The sequence below is a fragment of the Borostomias antarcticus genome (assembly GCF_949987555.1).
Source record: "Borostomias antarcticus genome assembly, chromosome: 10".
NCBI classification, from domain to species: Eukaryota; Metazoa; Chordata; class Actinopteri; order Stomiiformes; family Stomiidae; genus Borostomias; species Borostomias antarcticus.
Window position 1 is genome coordinate 1,921,920 of NC_140243.1, and position 17,699 is coordinate 1,939,618.

Genomic DNA, 17,699 nt, shown 5'->3' on the forward strand with positions numbered 1-17,699 from the left:
TACATTACCATTGTTCTGTAATATCAAATAATCAATTTTGTCTTTAGGTATCAACATGTCCAGTCTCCTACCCTGATGAGATGAGCACCATGGGGTTTGAGGGGAGGAGAGAGAAGAGCAGTATATTATACTCTGTAAGAAATAAGCCTTTTTTTAAAGGAAAAAAAACATTGAAATTTTTTGACTTCTTGATTGTTCCTAGCTTTCTTTTATTGAGCAATTTCTGTATCTTATGTTATTGTATAAACAGTGGGTATACAAATGGATAATTATTTTACAGCATGAGTTGGTATAGAAATGCATTATACATAAACTCAGTTCTTTAGTCATTCATCACTAATTAGCCACATTCCTAAAGAAAGAAACATGCAGCTGAGCCAGGTGGACTGTAGTCATACCCCCTGCCAAACACCATCTGGCAGATGATATTGGAAACCGCGTTGTTGAGAAGGCTCACTGGGTTCACCTGTAGTAACATGAGGTAGGTTACACACTGAGGACTTCCAATAGTTCCAGTATTTCATCCGTACACTGAGCCAAGCAGCTGTGTCGTGTTTTCTTCCAGACATTGTCTGAAGTCTCTGAGGTTCTCCATGTGTTGGCCTGAGAGAGACGGGCCTGGTCAACGAGGACAGGCTAGCATCCTGAAGTCCTGAGGGGAGAGTGTGAACCCCAGTACACTCTCCATGCTGGGCATCTCTCCAGGGGAAGCGGGTGCGAATGTGAAGTGCTGGAGCAGGGAGGTGAAGAAGATGAATAGTTCCATCCTGGCCAAATTCTCCCCCAGACACATCCTCTTCCCTGTTGGGAGAATAATCAGCATAGACACGGATTAGCATTCATCCAAATGGAGCCGAAGCCAGAGCTGCTGAACTACACATCCACTTTTGGAGTTATGGTGCGTTCGTTTATAACTGGGAGGGGGCAAATTGAGACTTGCTACTAGGAATGATTAAATAAAACGCCGCGTGAACTCGCACTTCCTCGTCGCAAATTCGGATATGTTTCTCAGCCCCCAGTTGCTGGCTGACGTCAATATCAAATCATATCATCATATCATTCGCTATAGCTCGAATGCACACAGGTCGGAGGTAGGTATTTTGCCACTTGCGACTTGCCACGTCCGACCACAAACTAATGCACCATTAGAATGGGCTTATAATCATGGCATGTTTGTTTGTTTTATAGTCTTATTTGCCATGGAATTAAACCCACACAACGGATGGACCTGGCTGACCAAATGGAGCGTGTAAAAGCTGGTCACCTGCTGAGAACGGCAGGAAGGCCTTTCTTCTCCGGAACTGGCCCTCTGAATCCAGGAAGTGTCCGGGGTTAAAGGTGTCTGGAGTCTCCCACTCACTTTTTTCAAACAGCACAGAGGTGAGGTTTGTCACAATGGCTGTCCCCTGAGCAAAAAAGAGAGATGACCATCGTCTGAAGGGACAAACGGCCTTCAAACCTTCAATGACGCTTAATGGTAAATGGACTGCACTTATAGAGCGCTTTTTATCCAAGGCGCTTTACAATGAAGGCCTCATTCACTCACACACACATTCACACATCAATGTGCAGCTGCCATGCAAGGTGCTAGCCTGCTTATTGGGAGCAATTTGGGATTCAGTGTCTTGCTCAAGGATACTTTGACATGTTGTCAGGAGGAGCCGGGATTTGAACCGCCGTCCCTACGATCATCTGACAACCCCACCTCCTCGGCTACAGCCACCCAGATGTTAGACGTCTCTCACCTTGGGTATGAAATAGCCCCCCAGTGTGGAATCTTTGCTGGCCATTTTGGGGAAGCCAAAAGGTACGATGTTGCCCATCCTCTGGGTCTCATGGATGACAGCGTCAGTGTAGGGCATGTTGGCTCTGTCGGCCGTATTGGGCTGGCGGGACTGTCCAATCACTCGGTCTATCTCAGCCTGGACCTTCTCTGTGTGGTAGAACAGAAGTTTAGTTTAAAATGTAAGATGGTACATGATATGCATCAATATCAAATATACACACCCGCATAGGTATATTAAGTTGAATGTGGATAATTGAATAAGTGTAAGATGATTGTGGAGGAGTCCGTTCACCTTGTATCTCTGGATAGTTGATGATGTAGACCAGGGCCCAGCGCAGAGTGGTGGCGGCGCTCTCCATCCCCGCCTCGAACAGGTCCAGGGTGCACACCACCAGTGACTCCATGTTAAAACCAGCTTTAGGGTCATCCTTCCTCTGAGGCATTTAAAACAACACAGCCGATGGATTGTACTGTGAAATGCGCGTTTCAGTGTTCTCACAATGTTCTCGTACCAACACTATCATAATTACAGTAGATGGGTGGAGCTACCGGGACCTCACCTTCTCGATCTCCATCAGGTACGTGTCTATGAAATCACGGGGGTCTACGGGGTCCCAGTCCTCCTGGTGCTTCTCTACCTCTCTCCTCATGAAGCAGAGGATCTGGCGGTAGTTGGAGAGGATAGTCTGATGGGGTCCAGGTAGGTAGTGGAACAAGCCCGGGAAGGCATCATACAGCTGGGGGAGGGATCAACGCAGACACAGCACTCAGAGCAGGTATTCCTATTTGCATACCCCCACATAAACAAAGCAAATCATTGGTTATTTGGCCCCCGGGTGATTACTGTTTTTTTGCTTCCCTCTGGAATATGTAGAGAGTGGGTCGTATGCCCACCTCCCTTGTTCTCTGTAAAGCGCATTGTGTTGCCTCTGGGTATGAAATGCGCTATACAAATAAAGCTTTGATTGATTGATTGATTGATTGGTTAGGATCATATTCACACATTCAACGGGGAACATATGGAAGCATAGAGACAGTAGCCTGATCAGGGATTTCAGATAGGTCACCTGAGCCCGTTTTGTGCCAGCCAGAACCACAGCCTCGTTGTCCAAACGTAGAAGGTTCTGGAACTTCTCGTCACTGTAGTCAAAGCGGTGGCCGAACACCACGGAGGAGATTACGTTTCCCACGGCATTATTTAGGGTGTAATGAGGGTCAAAAGGCCTTCCTGGAAATGCAGTCAACATCCAAATTGAGAATGAATTCAAAGAGAACCAGAGCTATTAACCACTAATAGACCAGATATGGAGGCCAACTATTTATCTTCAGTCTCTGTACACACCTTGTTCCTCTTTGAATGCCTCACATAGAAATGTACTCTCCAGTTCGATGTGCGCCTCCAAGGACTTCGTGCCTTCGCCAAAGTAGCGCAGGTGCATGTGGGCAAACTTTCTCTGCATCTTCCACAGGTAGCCATTGCTTAAAGCTATGCCTGGATCAGGAGGATGGATGGAAGGTCACATAGTGCAGTGCCAGAACTCTGGGGGCTCATGGTACCACTGTTTATCAGACCTGCAGGTTTATTTTGCTTTGACAAAACATAAGTTGAGCGTCCAGTTCTTGTGTGCTGCTCTTGTGTTCTCACCTATCCCTTTGAATGTGGCATGGAAGAGAGGAACGATGGGGCGGTCAGCGAAGCTATCCAGCTGGTTGACCAGAGCTTCCTTCACCATCTTGAGGCCAGACACAAACACCATCCTGGTACTGCCCCTCCTCAAACTGAACACAGGGCCGTACTCCTCGGACAGCTGGATGGGAGGGAACACAATAACATTAACTGGATTAGATTCATGTTAGAAAGCCTTTTAAAGAAAATGTTATAGACCCTGAGTATATACTTAACCCCATCATTCAGCACCCAGTGCTGAATTTTTTTCAACTTTGTGATTTTGGTGTTGTCTGATACCTAAATTTCATCAATTTAACACAGACTTGTGATTACAAATTTTATTAGGACAAGCACAGCTACATTTACATGCCACCAATAGTTTGGTCAGTAGCATATTCAGCTTGTAAATAGTTCTACAAACACAAAAATTATAAAGACTATTTTTTCTGCCCATACAAACACATACTAAACAACAGTGATGAATTGGTTTGTCAATATGAAAGTTGTTCATCAAAGTCTGGTTACGTAAAGATGACGTAATGATGACCGATTTCAATTGGTTGCTATAGCAACCACCTTTGGCCAACCCATGTAAGATTGAGAGTTCCATGGCCTCTGCGCATGATTGTCTACCAGTGTACAAAGTGTACAAAGTTTCGTAAAAAGCGACCAGTCGGTTATAGGTGCTGCCATAGACTTCCATTGCGGGAAAATAATAATAGGAAAACTATTAATTACAATTAATTACCTCGCACATTCATGCTTGGCCTCCTAATAAAGACAACAGCACATCACATCACAATAGCCTGATAACATGTAAGAACTGATACAGAACATTATTGAAATAATATGCCAACTGTTTCTGCAATCTCAAGCTTCTCTGTATGCAAACCTTTTCCATGCTCTTGATGTCAACTCTAGTGAAGACATTTCCTAGGAAAGGCACAGGCAAGGGTCCGGGAGGAAAGTTGGGTGGGCTCCTATTTTTGATAAAATCAGCCACCAGGAGAAAAATAAATAGGAACACCAGGCAGCCTCTCATGCCAAGAGACTCAAAAATATAGTTTGTAATCATGGTTTAAAAAAGAAAGAAAGAAGACTAAATTATCTATAGATGAATACTCTTGAAAATAACACCACACACTGCGACCCTGCCTGCTTGGAAGTCAAAGTCAGTCTCAATCCCTGGTCCAGTTCTCTGCTCTCAAAACAACACTGGCTGTTGTAATTCCTGTTAGGTTATGTAATGTTTTCCTAGAACTGGGAGGGAAGGAGGGTTACCTAGGGGCCAGGGAAGGAGGGTTACCTAGGGGCCAGGGAAGGAGGGTTACCTAGGGGCCAGGCAAGGAGACGATGTTGAGTCTTGTTGAATAGATCTTGGACACAATGAATGGGCTGGCCTGTGTTATAAATGGGCAAGTTGACACCTGTTAGATCAGCATGTGCAGTTGCTGAATGTGTGAGTGGATAAAATAATGAGACAGTGCACTATCATGATTGATAGATAAGAAAACTGCAAGGTCTCTCTCTCTCTCCCTCTCTCTCCCTCTCTCTCTCTCTCTCTCCCTCTCCCTCTCTCTCTCTCTCTCTCTCCCTCTCTCTCTCTCTCTCTCTCTCTCTCTCTCTCTCTAAACACACCGCCATGCGGAAGTAACGCCCCTGTTCTACGTTCACGGCTGAATGTGTTAGTGCACTTGTTGCCCTGGTGCCGTTTGTCAATTAGTGATCACCGATTAGCGGGCTTGAGAAATTCATGAAATATGTCGGTATTTGCTCAAATTCTGGGTCTAGAATGGATAGACGTGAAGAGCGTTTTGATGTTTCTCGTTGTTTTCCTGCTCCTGGCCGACGTGGTTAAAAACAGAAGACCACGGAACTTCCCCCCTGGGCCCTGGTCTCTTCCCTTCATAGGGGACTTACATCACATCGACCCCAGCAAAGTACACCTGCAGTTCACTAAGGTTAGTGCGCCACACACATTGAGTATAGACCTACATGGGCTAGGCTACTAGGCATGATCAGAGATGGCTGAGTTTAGTTCAGTTGCTGTTCTATCCAGGGTGCAATTTGTAAAAAACCCAGAGGGGGGGACATTTTCAATTTTACAATTTACAATTTAATGTCCAGAAATTGAACAAATGTAAACATCAGAACAAAGGAAATGACTGTATGCTCTTATTGTATTCTTATAAATACACCCAACAAAGTGCTAAAAGAAAGGACAAACCATACGATGTTAGGTTATTGATCACACTGCTATGAATGTTATCCCGTCCTCATAATATACCTTTAGACCTCATTAAAAAAGTGAAATGCGTAGGCTAGTTAAAGGTAGGTCCATTATAGGCTACATCAAATCACTGTTACAGTAGTACTAATATCGAGGATGAGAATAGCAAAACAAAAGCAATACATGCTCATGCTGACGATTGGCCGCTTATCAACCACAACAATAATTGTATTATAATAAAATATTCATCCTGTCACTTACCGATGTTTAGCACTAGCAGAAGAGTCTGCTTTGGTGACGGACCTCTGGTGTTTTGGGCATCCTCCCAAATCCTCCCAGCAAAATATGACGAAATGCTTTGTTGACCAGTTTCATTGTTAATTCTTGCTAGTTAGAGTATAGGCGCTTGATTGACAGTTGCCATGACAATCAAACGCGTGGTTAGAACTAGCTGTTGTAAATAATATTTTTGAAATAGTTAGTGTAGTTTTTCTCAATTGCGCCATCTATTTTCGGGCACAGGAATTGTAGCTATTCAGTCTGACCAGAAGCAGGGATAAAAATGAATGATCAGAGGAGGGGATATCAAAACCAGAGAGGGGAAATCCCCCCCAGCAATTCGCACGCTGGTTCTATCTAACACAGACTGTTTCTTGCTAGATTGCAGAAAAATATGGAAATATTTTCAGTCTTCGAATCTTCGGTGGCAGAATTGTGGTTGTAAATGGACACAAGTTGGCCAGAGAGCTTTTGATCAAAAATGGGGCACAACTTGCTGATCGACCATCAATACCCCTGGTGGAGGACACAGTAGGAAATAATGGTAACTATACTATTGTTCTTCATTGACTAATTGATATAAATCTACGATAGCCTATTTACTCCAGTTATATAAAACTGCATTGAACAAGGATAACCTGTTTTCAAACCATAGCCTAACTTACATGTCAATACAGACATTTCATTGATCTACAGGTCAATTGAAACAGGAGAAAATTAATTAAGAAAAGGACAAGCCACATCATATATAGTACAATTGACTTGCCCATATCGCCTCTTCATATTGCACATGTGTTTTTCTCTAGGCTTGGTAATGTCTAATGGATACAGATGGAAGCAGCAGCGCCGATTCGCTCTCTCCACACTAAAGAACTTTGGGCTGGGCAAGAAGAGCCTGGAACCTTCCATCCAGCAGGAGTGCCAGTCTCTAAACGAAGCTATCACCCAACAAGGTGCACAGCCAATAATACTTCCCACACACCACAAGGTGTCTTCAACCTGCACTTTTCTTTTGTCTGTCTCCTGCCAACGGTATATCTCCTTGACATCCCTTGGATTAACCTATCATTGTTTTTTGCCCCAGGCGAACCTTTCAACCCTCAGCTGCTCCTCAACAATGCTGTGTCCAATGTGATCTGCTGTCTGGTGTTCGGGGATCGCTTTGACTACAATGACAGACAATTCCATTCCCTTCTGCAGGACATCAGTGAGATGTTCTACCTAGAGGGTTCGATCTGGGCTCAGGTGAGATAGCTATCCAATCAGAGAAGGTAAAGGCAGACATTTCATTTCAAGGTTCTCAATTGTTTGTTGACCTTTCTGCTGGCCCTTTAAAAACAATACTTCCCAACAATTAGGCTAATTTACCTAATATTACAGTACTGTCCTTTAAAATGACATCAAAGCGGAATGCAGATTTTGTTTAGCATAGCAACACTTAGCGATGACAAAGTGTAGTTGGGAACAGTTGGGATGACTGTTCAGGGATCCAAGATCTAGCCAATTCTAACCTCATTCTGCAATTTGGACTACTGCCAGGTGGTGGCGCTAGAGAACCACTCACGTTTATCCTGGTCATACAACCCCAACTATATCCTCTCCTCTTCAAGTCAGATCTGAGAGAAGTAGATACATGTGCTTTAATTTTATTTGACCTATTTTACCAGGGAGGTTTGTTACTCTATGAACAAATCATAGTAACACTTATGGTCTGTTTACTATGGTGATGTTTTCTTGGCTGATACCTTCTGTGTGCAGATCTATAATATGTTACCCGGGCTGATGCGCAGACTTCCTGGGCCGCACCAGAAGATCTTCACCCTGATGAACACCATCACCTCCTTTGTCACGACAAAGATAGAAGAACACAGAGAAGACTTTGACCCTTCAGCACCAAGAGACTACATCGACTGCTTTCTCTCTGAGATGGGGAAGGTACTGTAGTGATTGTGTGTGTGTGTGTACGAGTGTGTACATGTGTGTGTTCGCATGTTGTATTGAGGCAGGTCATTGTTTTCTATAAAGCCCTCTGGTTTGGAATAGACTGAAGGGTGTTCTTTGTGTTTTGTTCTCAGTGGGAGGAGGACTCAGAGTCTGGGTTCAATTTGAAGAACCTGTGCTTCTGCACCGCGGATCTCTTTCTAGCCGGGACTGAGACCACATCTACCACCCTACACTGGGGCCTCCTCTTCATGATCAAGTACCCATACATACAAGGTATGTGTGCGCGTGCACATTTGTACATTTTTGAAACATTAATCTCGTCCTTTGGCACACACACACACACACACACACACACACACACACACACACACACACACACACACACTCACACAAGTCCTCCCCCACTGCATGCAGAGAAGGTCCAGGCTGAGATTGATGCAGTGGTGGGGTCATCCAGGCAACCCTCTGTGACCGACCAGCAGAACATGCCCTACACTGATGCTGTCATTCATGAGATCCAGAGAATGGCCAACATCCTGCCCCTCAACGTGGCACGAGTAACCTCCAGGGACACCATGATTGGGAAATACAACATCCCAAAGGTGTAGGTCATAACCAGTTATAACCAGTCAGAACCAGTCTTTTTCTAAAGGTGGAGTCTCCTTTAAAGCTGCGGGTCCACTGATATGCAGTTAAGTGCTCTACCACCGGGGGTGTAGCTCAGTGGTGGGGCTTTAGAAATTCTGGCGCCCCCTCAAAAGCTTTGTAAGAATTCAGAGGAGCATCCAACTTTAGAAAAAGATGAAGCAAAATGGTCTGCCCAAACTCATCTCCAAGACTTCAGGCATCTCTTTGCAAAACCTTCAGGCACATTTTAGAATGGATTGCGTCCCCCTCAGTCTGGTTCATGACATGTAGCTCAGTGGTAGATCTGGAGACGGACATTTGGTTTTATCTCTTTCTAAAAGTGGATCTTGACGTCGTACAAAGTTTTTGAGTAGACACCTGTGGCGACCTAGAGCGCGCACAGGCAACAGAGACACCTTGTGTAGAGACGAGGAGGCCGTACAGCAGGTTCACCCAACGGGCGATTTAATGAAACTCAGGTCAATGGTCTAACAGAATCAATCGACAGGCAAAAAAAAGGGGCACACAAGGGCCCGCTCCTCCTGGAGTCAGGGCAACCGAGAAGGGCTCCACGCCAAGGGAAGTGGGCTCTCGGGGGGCGTTTCCCTGGTGGGCTCCAGTCCCAGCGGAGGGCTCTCTGTGGGCTCCGGGTGGCTCTACGGCAGAGGGAGAGAGGGGTTAGCTTCTACAGGTTTACACAGGAGAGCAAGGCACTACCACACCGTCTGTCTACCTGCTGCTGTTCTCCCGAGCATCTCTCCTCCGGGGCCGTTTGTCCTCCCACTGCAGGTTGGATGCGGGGCACCTGCCGCGAGGCTGATCGCGGGCTTCGTGGAGCTGAGCGGCCGTAGCCTGTAGGACCTCCCTCCCACCAGCTGGCCCTGTGGGGCCTCCCCTCGCTGTCCCGGGTGCTGGGGAGCCGTGCGCTCCTGGTGCTGCCGCGTTCGGGTTGCCACACACCAATATTTAGACTCAAATTTCAGAACAGAATAGTGGTTATGACTGGTAGGGCATTTCACTCAGTGGTAGAGCATTTCACTGCCATGTCAATGTCATTTGTCAATGTCATTTTTTTTTTAAATCTAGCACCATTCATACAAACCAATGTAGCACATAGTGCTTTACATAAAAAGAGATGGATAAAAACATACATCATGTAAATAGTGAGAACAGATTTAAAAGAAACAGTAAAAGTAAAAGATAATATAAAATAAAATGGAAAAAAAGGGTGTTCCAAAGGACAGGGGTCTAAGAACTGAAGGCTGCCTCCCCAGGCCTCTTAGTCCTGACTCTAGGACCTCCCCAGGCCTCTTAGTCCTGACTCTAGGACCTCCCCAGGCCTCTTAGTCCTGACTCTAGGACCTCCCCAGGCCTCTTAGTCCTGGCTCTAGGACCTCCCCAGGCCTCTTAGTCCTGGCTCTAGGACCTCCCCAGGCCTCTTAGTCCTGGCTCTAGGACCTCCCCAGGCCTCTTAGTCCTGGCTCTAGGACCTCCCCAGGCCTCTTAGTCCTGGCTCTAGGACCTCCCCAGGCCTCTTAGTCCTGGCTCTAGGACCTCCCCAGGCCTCTTAGTCCTGGCTCTAGGACCTCCCCAGGCCTCTTAGTCCTGACTCTAGGACCTCCCCAGGCCTCTTAGTCCTGGCTCTAGGACCTCCCCATGTCTCTTAGTCCTGGCTCTAGGACCTCCCCATGCCTCTTAGTCCTGGCTCTAGGACCTCCCCAGGCCTCTTAGTCCAGGCTCTAGGACCTCCCCATGCCTCTTAGTCCTGGCTCTAGGACCTCCCCATGCCTCTTAGTCCAGGCTCTAGGACCTCCCCAGGCCTCTTAGTCCTGGCTCTAAGACCTCCCCAGGCCTCTTAGTCCTGGCTCTAAGACCTCCCCATGCCTCTTAGTCCTGGCTCTAGGACCTCCCCATGCCTCTTAGTCCTGACTCTAGGACCTCCCCATGTCTCTTAGTCCTGGCTCTAGGACCTCCCCATGCCTCTTAGTCCTGGCTCTAGGACCTCCCCATGCTTCTTAGTCCTGGCTCTAGGACCTCCCCAGGCCTCTTAGTCCTGGCTCTAGGACCTCCCCATGCCTCTTAGTCCTGGCTCTAGGACCTCCCCATGCCTCTTAGTCCTGACTCTAGGACCTCCCCATGCCTCTTAGTCCTGGCTCTAGGACCTCCCCATGCCTCTTAGTCCTGACTCTAGGACCTCCCCATGTCTCTTAGTCCTGGCTCTAGGACCTCCCCATGCCTCTTAGTCCTGACTCTAGGACCTCCCCAGGGCTCTTAGTCCTGACTCTAGGACCTCCCCATGCTTCTTAGTCCTGGCTCTAGGACCTCCCCAGGCCTCTTAGTCCTGGCTCTAGGACCTCCCCAGGGCTCTTAGTCCTGGCTCTAGGACCTCCCCATGCCTCTTAGTCCTGGCTCTAGGACCTCCCCAGGCCTCTTAGTCCTGGCTCTAGGACCTCCCCATGCCTCTTAGTCCTGGCTCTAGGACCTCCCCAGGCCTCTTAGTCCTGGCTCTAGGACCTCCCCAGGCCTCTTAGTTCTGGCTCTAGGACCTCCCCATGCCTCTTAGTCCTGGCTCTAGGACCTCCCCATGCCTCTTAGTCCTGGCTCTAGGACCTCCCCATGCCTCTTAGTCCTGGCTCTAGGACCTCCCCAGGCCTCTTAGTCCTGGCTCTAGGACCTCCCCAGGCCTCTTAGTCCTGGCTCTAGGACCTCCCCAGGCCTCTTAGTTCTGGCTCTAGGACCTCCCCATGCCTCTTAGTCCTGGCTCTAGGACCTCCCCATGCCTCTTAGTTCTGGCTCTAGGAACCATTAAAAGCTCGGTGCCAGAGGACCTGAGGGACCTACTGTACTAGGTGTATATTTTAAAAGCATATCTGATATGTATTTAGGTGTACGATTATGTATGGACTAATACAATAATCTTAAAATCTACTCTTAAACTGACAGGTAACCAGTGTAGTGATTTTAAAACTGGTGTGATGTGAACCCTCCTTTGTTAGTTGAGTAAGTAAAGATCAATACTTCAGTTTTGTCCTGGTTTAACTGGAGGAAGTTCTGTGACATCCACACATTTATGTCAGCAGTACATTCTATCAAGCAGTCGATTGAGCTGTGGTCGAGTGGTGTCACAGAAATGTAGAGCTGGGTGTCATCAGCATAGCTATGGTAACTAATGTTCCTTCTCATGACATAGCGTAGGGGTATCATGTACAGACTGAAAAGTAAGGGCCCTAGAATTGATCCTTGTGGCACCCCAAATGTCATCTCACTGTCTTTTGAGCTGTAGTCACCAAGGGCGATCAAAAACTCTCAGCCAGTTAAATAAATCCTGAACCAGTCAAGGACCGGCCCGGAGAGGCTGACCCAGTCAAGGACAGGCCCGGACAGGCTGACCCAGTCAAGGACCGGCCCGGAGAGGCTGACCCAGTCAAGGACCGGCCCGGAGAGGCTGACCCAGTCAAGGACTGGCCCGGAGAGGCTGACCCAGTCAAGGACCGGCCCGGAGAGGCTGACCCAGTCAAGGACCGGCCCGGAGAGGCTGACCCAGTTCTCAAGTCTTCTAACAAGGATATTATGATCTACCGTGTCAAACGCTGCACTCAGGTCCAGGAGGACAACAACAGAGAGCTTTTTCAAGTCAGAATTGATTCTGAGGTTGTTGAAATCATTTAGCTGTTTGAAAACATTTATTTTCTAGAATTTTACTTAAAAAGGGGATGTTGGAGATTAGTCTAAAATGGGGGGGGGGGGGTTGTTAATGTATAGGGCCCAGAATTTTGTGGAAAGCCCCTGGCTACAAATTCCTCACACATGTTGACAGGTGTATGGGGCGGGATTTAAGAGGTTGTCAATCGTTGAAAAAAGGGCCCTGGAATTGTTTTGATTTCTAGAAATCAAATTTGAGAAGTGAACGCTTCTCGACAGTGATCTTTGCAGATCAAGAGGTTCCAGTTTCAAATCCTTGAAAAGCATTGTGGGATTTCAGAGGACCAACCATGTAGAAAAAAGATGAGCCAAATGACCTGTCCAAACTCATCTCCAAAACATAAGATGTCTCTTTGCAAAACCTTTAGGACATTTTGTAATTTATTTATTCACCTTCAGAAAGATTCATGAGAAAGGGGTATTAGTGAGTGGTAGAGCATTTAACTGCATATCAATAGGTCCAAAATGGCCATGACATGTGGTTCAAGTCATGAAGTATCATTTTATGATGAATGCACTTTAATTTTTGAGTCAGTAATTCCATTGCCCCCTCCACCCCCAGGGTACTATGATCCTGGCCACCCTGTCCTCGGTGCTGCAGGATGAGACGGAGTGGGAGACTCCGTACACCTTCAACCCTCAACACTTCCTGGATCAGGATGGCCGATTCAGGAAGAGAGAGGCCTTCCTTCCCTTCTCTGCTGGTAGGCTATCAGAAGGAGCACACACACTTGACAGGATGCCACAGCGCGGTCATATCAGCTCAGGAGCAGGGATGTACAGGAACAATTCACTCAACTCACACTTCGATACGATTCACAATACGAGTTTCTCACAATTTTTTTTTTATACCAAATGAGATTGCAGGCAAATTATGATTTTTTTCCTTCTTAAGAAAATTCCTTCTTATACAAAAACTACAAAATATTGTATTTTCTCTTATCTTTTCTATATGAAATTAAAGAATCCCTTTTTATTTCTGAGGTAGGGTATCACAAACTATGCAATTAATGCATATTTCCTATTTTAACATGACCCGCAGCGGAGGCCATGTCTTCGTCTTTTATTGCTGAGCTGTCTCTAGTGTGTCTCAAATCTCTGCACATCTCTGTAGGACGTTGAACGGGATGTGACAACAAACAAACAAGCGAGGTCAAAAGTAGATTACTAAGAGGGTATTGCGATTCATTTTTGATCTCATCGATTTGAATCGTCACGTGTTTGTATGGATTTTTAACTGTCTTGCGATGCATCATTACATGTCTACTCATGAGTGAATAGAGATGACGATCAGCTCCTCCCTAATGTGCGAGTTTGACTATATCGTGTGTGTGTGTGTGTATGTGTGTGTGTGTCTCCTCAGGGAAGAGGGTGTGTCTGGGGGAGCAGCTGGCCAGGATGGAACTGTTCCTCTTCTTCTCCTGCCTGCTCCAGAGGTTCTCCTTCTCTCCTCCCCCTGGAGAGACACCCAGCCTGGACTTCAAGCTGGGAGCCACCCACTGCCCCAAGCCCTACCGTCTGTGTGCTACACCCCGCTGACCTGCCCCTGACCTGCCCCAAGCCCTACCGTCTGTGTGCTTCACCCCGCTGACCTGCCCCTGACCTGCCCCAAGCCCTACCGTCTGTGTGCTTCACCCCGCTGACCTGCCCCTGACCTGCCCCAAGCCCTACCGTCTGTGTGCTTCACCCCGCTGACCTGCCCCTGACCTGCCCCAAGCCCTACCGTCTGTGTGCTACCCCCCGCTGACCTGCCCCTGACCTGCCCCAAGCCCTACCGTCTGTGTGCTACACCCCGCTGACCTGCCCCTGACCTGCCCCAAGCCCTACCGTCTGTGTGCTACACCCCGCTGACCTGCCCCTGACCTGCCCCAAGCCCTACCGTCTGTGTGCTACCCCCCGCTGACCTGCCCCTGACCTGCCCCAAGCCCTACCGTCTGTGTGCTACACCCCGCTGACCTGCCCCTGACCTGCCCCAAGCCCTACCGTCTGTGTGCTACCCCCCGCTGACCTGCCCCTGACCTGCCCCAAGCCCTACCGTCTGTGTGCTACACCCCGCTGACCTGCCCCTGACCTGCCCCAAGCCCTACCGTCTGTGTGCTACACCCCGCTGACCTGCCCCTGACCTGCCCCAAGCCCTACCGTCTGTGTGCTACACCCCGCTGACCTGCCCCTGACCTGCCCCAAGGCCTACCGTCCCATCAAATCAAATTACATCAAACGATTTAGCACATTTTATACACAAAGGCAACACAATGCGCTTCAAAGAAAGAAAGGGAAGGGGGGGGAAGATGTATACATAATAAAGTAAACTGATCCTATCTCTAATTTACATAATAAAGTATACTGATCCTATCTCTAATTTACATAATAAAGTATACTGATTCTATCTCTAATTTACATAATACAGTATACTGATCCTATCTCTAATTTACATAATACAGTATACTGATCCTATCTAATTTACATAATACAGTATACTGATCCTATCTCTAATTTACATAATACAGTATACTGATCCTATCTCTAATTTACATAATACAGTATACTGATCCTATCTCTAATTTTCCAGAAGGAAGCAAAAAAACAGTTGACCCATTTGACCCACTCAACGCGACGATGGAGCAAGCTCCTGGAAAATGTTTGACTGTATTAGCTATATCATAGGAACATAGTGCAGAACACATATGCATAGCATACTGTTGATACTAACCTACATTATACAACACTATAAAACACTATAAAAAATAGGGGAGTAAATAAATAAATTCAGGGAATTCAGGGAAAAACGGGGACGTCAGCAGGACCTGGTTCCAACACAAGAGGGAGAGACACTATCAATCAATCAATCAATCAAAGCTTTATTTGTATAGCGCATTTCATACCCAGAGGCAACACAATGCGCTTTACAGAGAACAAGGGAGGTGGGCATACGACCCACTCTCTACATATTCCAGAGGGAAGCAAAAAAACAGTAATCACCCGGGGGCCAGATAAGTGAGCTGTAAAAAATTCTTCCCTGACCCCTCTCAACAAGGCGATCGAGCAAGCTCCTGGAGTATGTTTGTCTACCGGCTAAGAACATTTATAAAGCAATACATTACATTAAATTACATTTCAGAGTAAGAGAGGCTAAAAAAGCATCATAGGAGAGAGGACATTCTACGGACATGCTACATCATCCACAGCAGAATCGGGGGTATCTATCGGACTCCGGGAGGTCTGCTGGTGACAGTGGGGCGGTGAGAGCAGACAGGGTTAGAGGGAGAGACACAGGGGGGTGAGAGCAGACAGGGTTAGAGGGAGAGACACAGGGGGGTGAGAGCAGACAGGGTTAGAGGGAGAGACACTAGGGGGGTGAGAGCAGACAGGGTTAGAGGGAGAGACACTAGGGGGGTGAGAGCAGACAGGGTTAGAGGGAGAGACACAGGGGGGTGAGAGCAGACAGGGTTAGAGGGAGAGACACAGGGGGGTGAGAGCAGACAGGGTTAGAGGGAGAGACACTAGGGGGGTGAGAGCAGACAGGGTTAGAGGGAGAGACACTAGGGGGGTGAGAGCAGACAGGGTTAGAGGGAGAGACACTAGGGGGGTGAGAGCAGACAGGGTTAGAGGGAGAGACACTAGGGGGGTGAGAGCAGACAGGGTTAGAGGGAGAGACACTAGGGGGGTGAGAGCAGACAGGGTTAGAGGGAGAGAGGGGGGTGAGAGCAGACAGGGTTAGTAGTAGCATGCTTTGCTCAAGGGAACAACGTTGTTTCCCCAGAGTTCGATGTTGTCATTCAAACTGCTGTGGTTCATACTACACATTAACAACCAATCAATCAATCAAAGCTTTTATTTGTGATGACTGTTTTGAGGGTTGGCAGGTGTGAACTACACACACATACCAGACTTGGCTTTGGAGTGCAGTAGGGCTGAGTAGAAAACATATGAACCACCTACACTGCCTGACAGTGCTGTTTCATCCTCTCCACGCCCGCTGTGACTCAGTCATTGTGGGAGTCTAAATTACGACATGGAGTGGTGTTCTCCCCTCCAGGACAAATGGATGTTTGATGCAGCAATAAACAAACTTTTGTTTGAAATAATGCAATATAGCGCACTCTGATTCTTACTCTGTGAACTTGTAATGTTATGAAATGATACAGTAGCTCAACTAGAAAAGCAAAATATCTTAATATGTGACTTCGTTTCCTATTGGTGGGTTTTCCCCACAAACCTTTTGAAGTAGGTTAAATGGCAGGGAGATGATTGATGTGGGGTGGCAGAGCTGTCTGCTTCTCACACACTATCTTACACACAGTACAGTACATCCTCGGCCATCTTTGAGGCACATGGTAACTTCTCTCTCTTGATTTTCTTCTTATCAGTCTTGTAATTTGTTAAAGTGTTTGATTCACATTGTGTAAGGTACCGTAGGCATATAATGAGAATATGAACCACAGATCTAATTACAAATAGTCCACTGTTTATCTTTTATTCTATGTTCATTACTTGGGTAACTTACAGTATAGATTACTCTGTGAGATAGCTTAATTGACCATGGTTTATCAACTAGTAGTCGATTTTTCATTTAACTTTAAGATTCCAGATTTAACTTTAAATCTTGTCAAACCTATGTCCACTATAATCAGAACCCCATGTGCTTCTTGACGGATGTTCTCTTTTGATACAGGGACCGTTTAAACCGTTGTGTTTGTGAAATCATGAAACCGTATAGAGACACTTCAAGGAACCCAGGCTACAGTATCATCCTGTCCATGTCCATGTCCATGTCCATGTCCGCTGCCTCATTCGATGAACACCAGAGACGTGTCTGAAGTCCAGGAACCCAGAGGACGTTCCTGTAATCTCTCCAGGCCGACTGTGCAGGACGCGTCATGGCGACATCGTGGGCGGCTGTAGCTCAGTTGGTAGAGCGGGTCGTTCAGTGATTGAAGGGTCAGTGGTTCGAATCCCAGCTCCGACTGTCCACATGTCGAAGTGTCCTTGAGCAAGACACCTAACCCCAGATTGCTCCCAATGAGCAGGTTAGCACCTTGCATGGCAGCTACCGCCATTGGTGTGTGAATGTGTGTGTGAATGGGTGAATGAGAGGCCATTGTAAAGCGCTTTGAGTACCGCTAAGGTGGAAAAGCGTTATATAAGTGCAGTCCATTTACCATTTACATCTGAGGCACGTCGTTACTCCACTGTGCATTGTGTGAGAACAGTAATTCAGGACAACGACAGAAGCTCAGCACACAGCATTTGTGGTGGAAAACGGTGGTTGCTTATGTGGGACACCTGCTTACAATAATGTTCAATGTTTCTGCACTTTCCACAAATCTAGGTCATTGCCCCCTTTACAGCAGTTTCGAAGCCATGTCAGAAGAGCTAAGACAAACATCTTGCAAGCAGGTTGCCGGCAAAAAAGGATGATCTAATGGTAATTTAAGTTGATGATAATCTTTATCTTACACACA

The 17,699-nt window shown here is 47.0% G+C and overlaps 2 protein-coding genes across 3 annotated transcripts; one reads left to right on the forward strand and one right to left on the reverse strand.

The window, feature by feature from the left end:
• Window positions 1-191: 191 nt before the first annotated feature.
• On the reverse strand, window positions 192-6,021 carry LOC311313860 (cytochrome P450 2J2-like). Of its 2 annotated transcripts, none has more exons than XM_084444081.1 (9): window positions 5,947-6,021; window positions 3,432-3,594; window positions 3,129-3,278; window positions 2,854-3,014; window positions 2,347-2,523; window positions 2,079-2,220; window positions 1,746-1,933; window positions 1,265-1,406; window positions 192-801 (listed from the first exon to the last, which is right to left on the reverse strand). In XM_084444081.1, the coding sequence occupies exons 2-9, from the start codon at window positions 3,541-3,543 to the stop codon at window positions 623-625; spliced, it is 1,251 nt and encodes a 416-aa protein (XP_084300207.1). In that variant the 5' UTR covers window positions 3,544-3,594; window positions 5,947-6,021; the 3' UTR covers window positions 192-622. The 2 variants fall into 2 exon arrangements, with proteins under 2 accessions (XP_084300207.1, XP_084300206.1); XM_084444080.1 differs by lacking the exon at window positions 5,947-6,021 and adding an exon at window positions 4,348-4,637.
• On the forward strand, window positions 5,130-15,584 carry LOC311313858 (cytochrome P450 2J2-like). Its single transcript, XM_084444078.1, has 9 exons — window positions 5,130-5,416; window positions 6,346-6,508; window positions 6,771-6,917; window positions 7,049-7,209; window positions 7,723-7,899; window positions 8,040-8,181; window positions 8,323-8,510; window positions 12,800-12,941; window positions 13,601-15,584. Exons 1-9 carry the CDS (start codon window positions 5,216-5,218, stop codon window positions 13,774-13,776), a joined length of 1,497 nt encoding a protein of 498 aa, XP_084300204.1. The 5' UTR covers window positions 5,130-5,215; the 3' UTR covers window positions 13,777-15,584.
• Window positions 15,585-17,699: the final 2,115 nt, after the last annotated feature.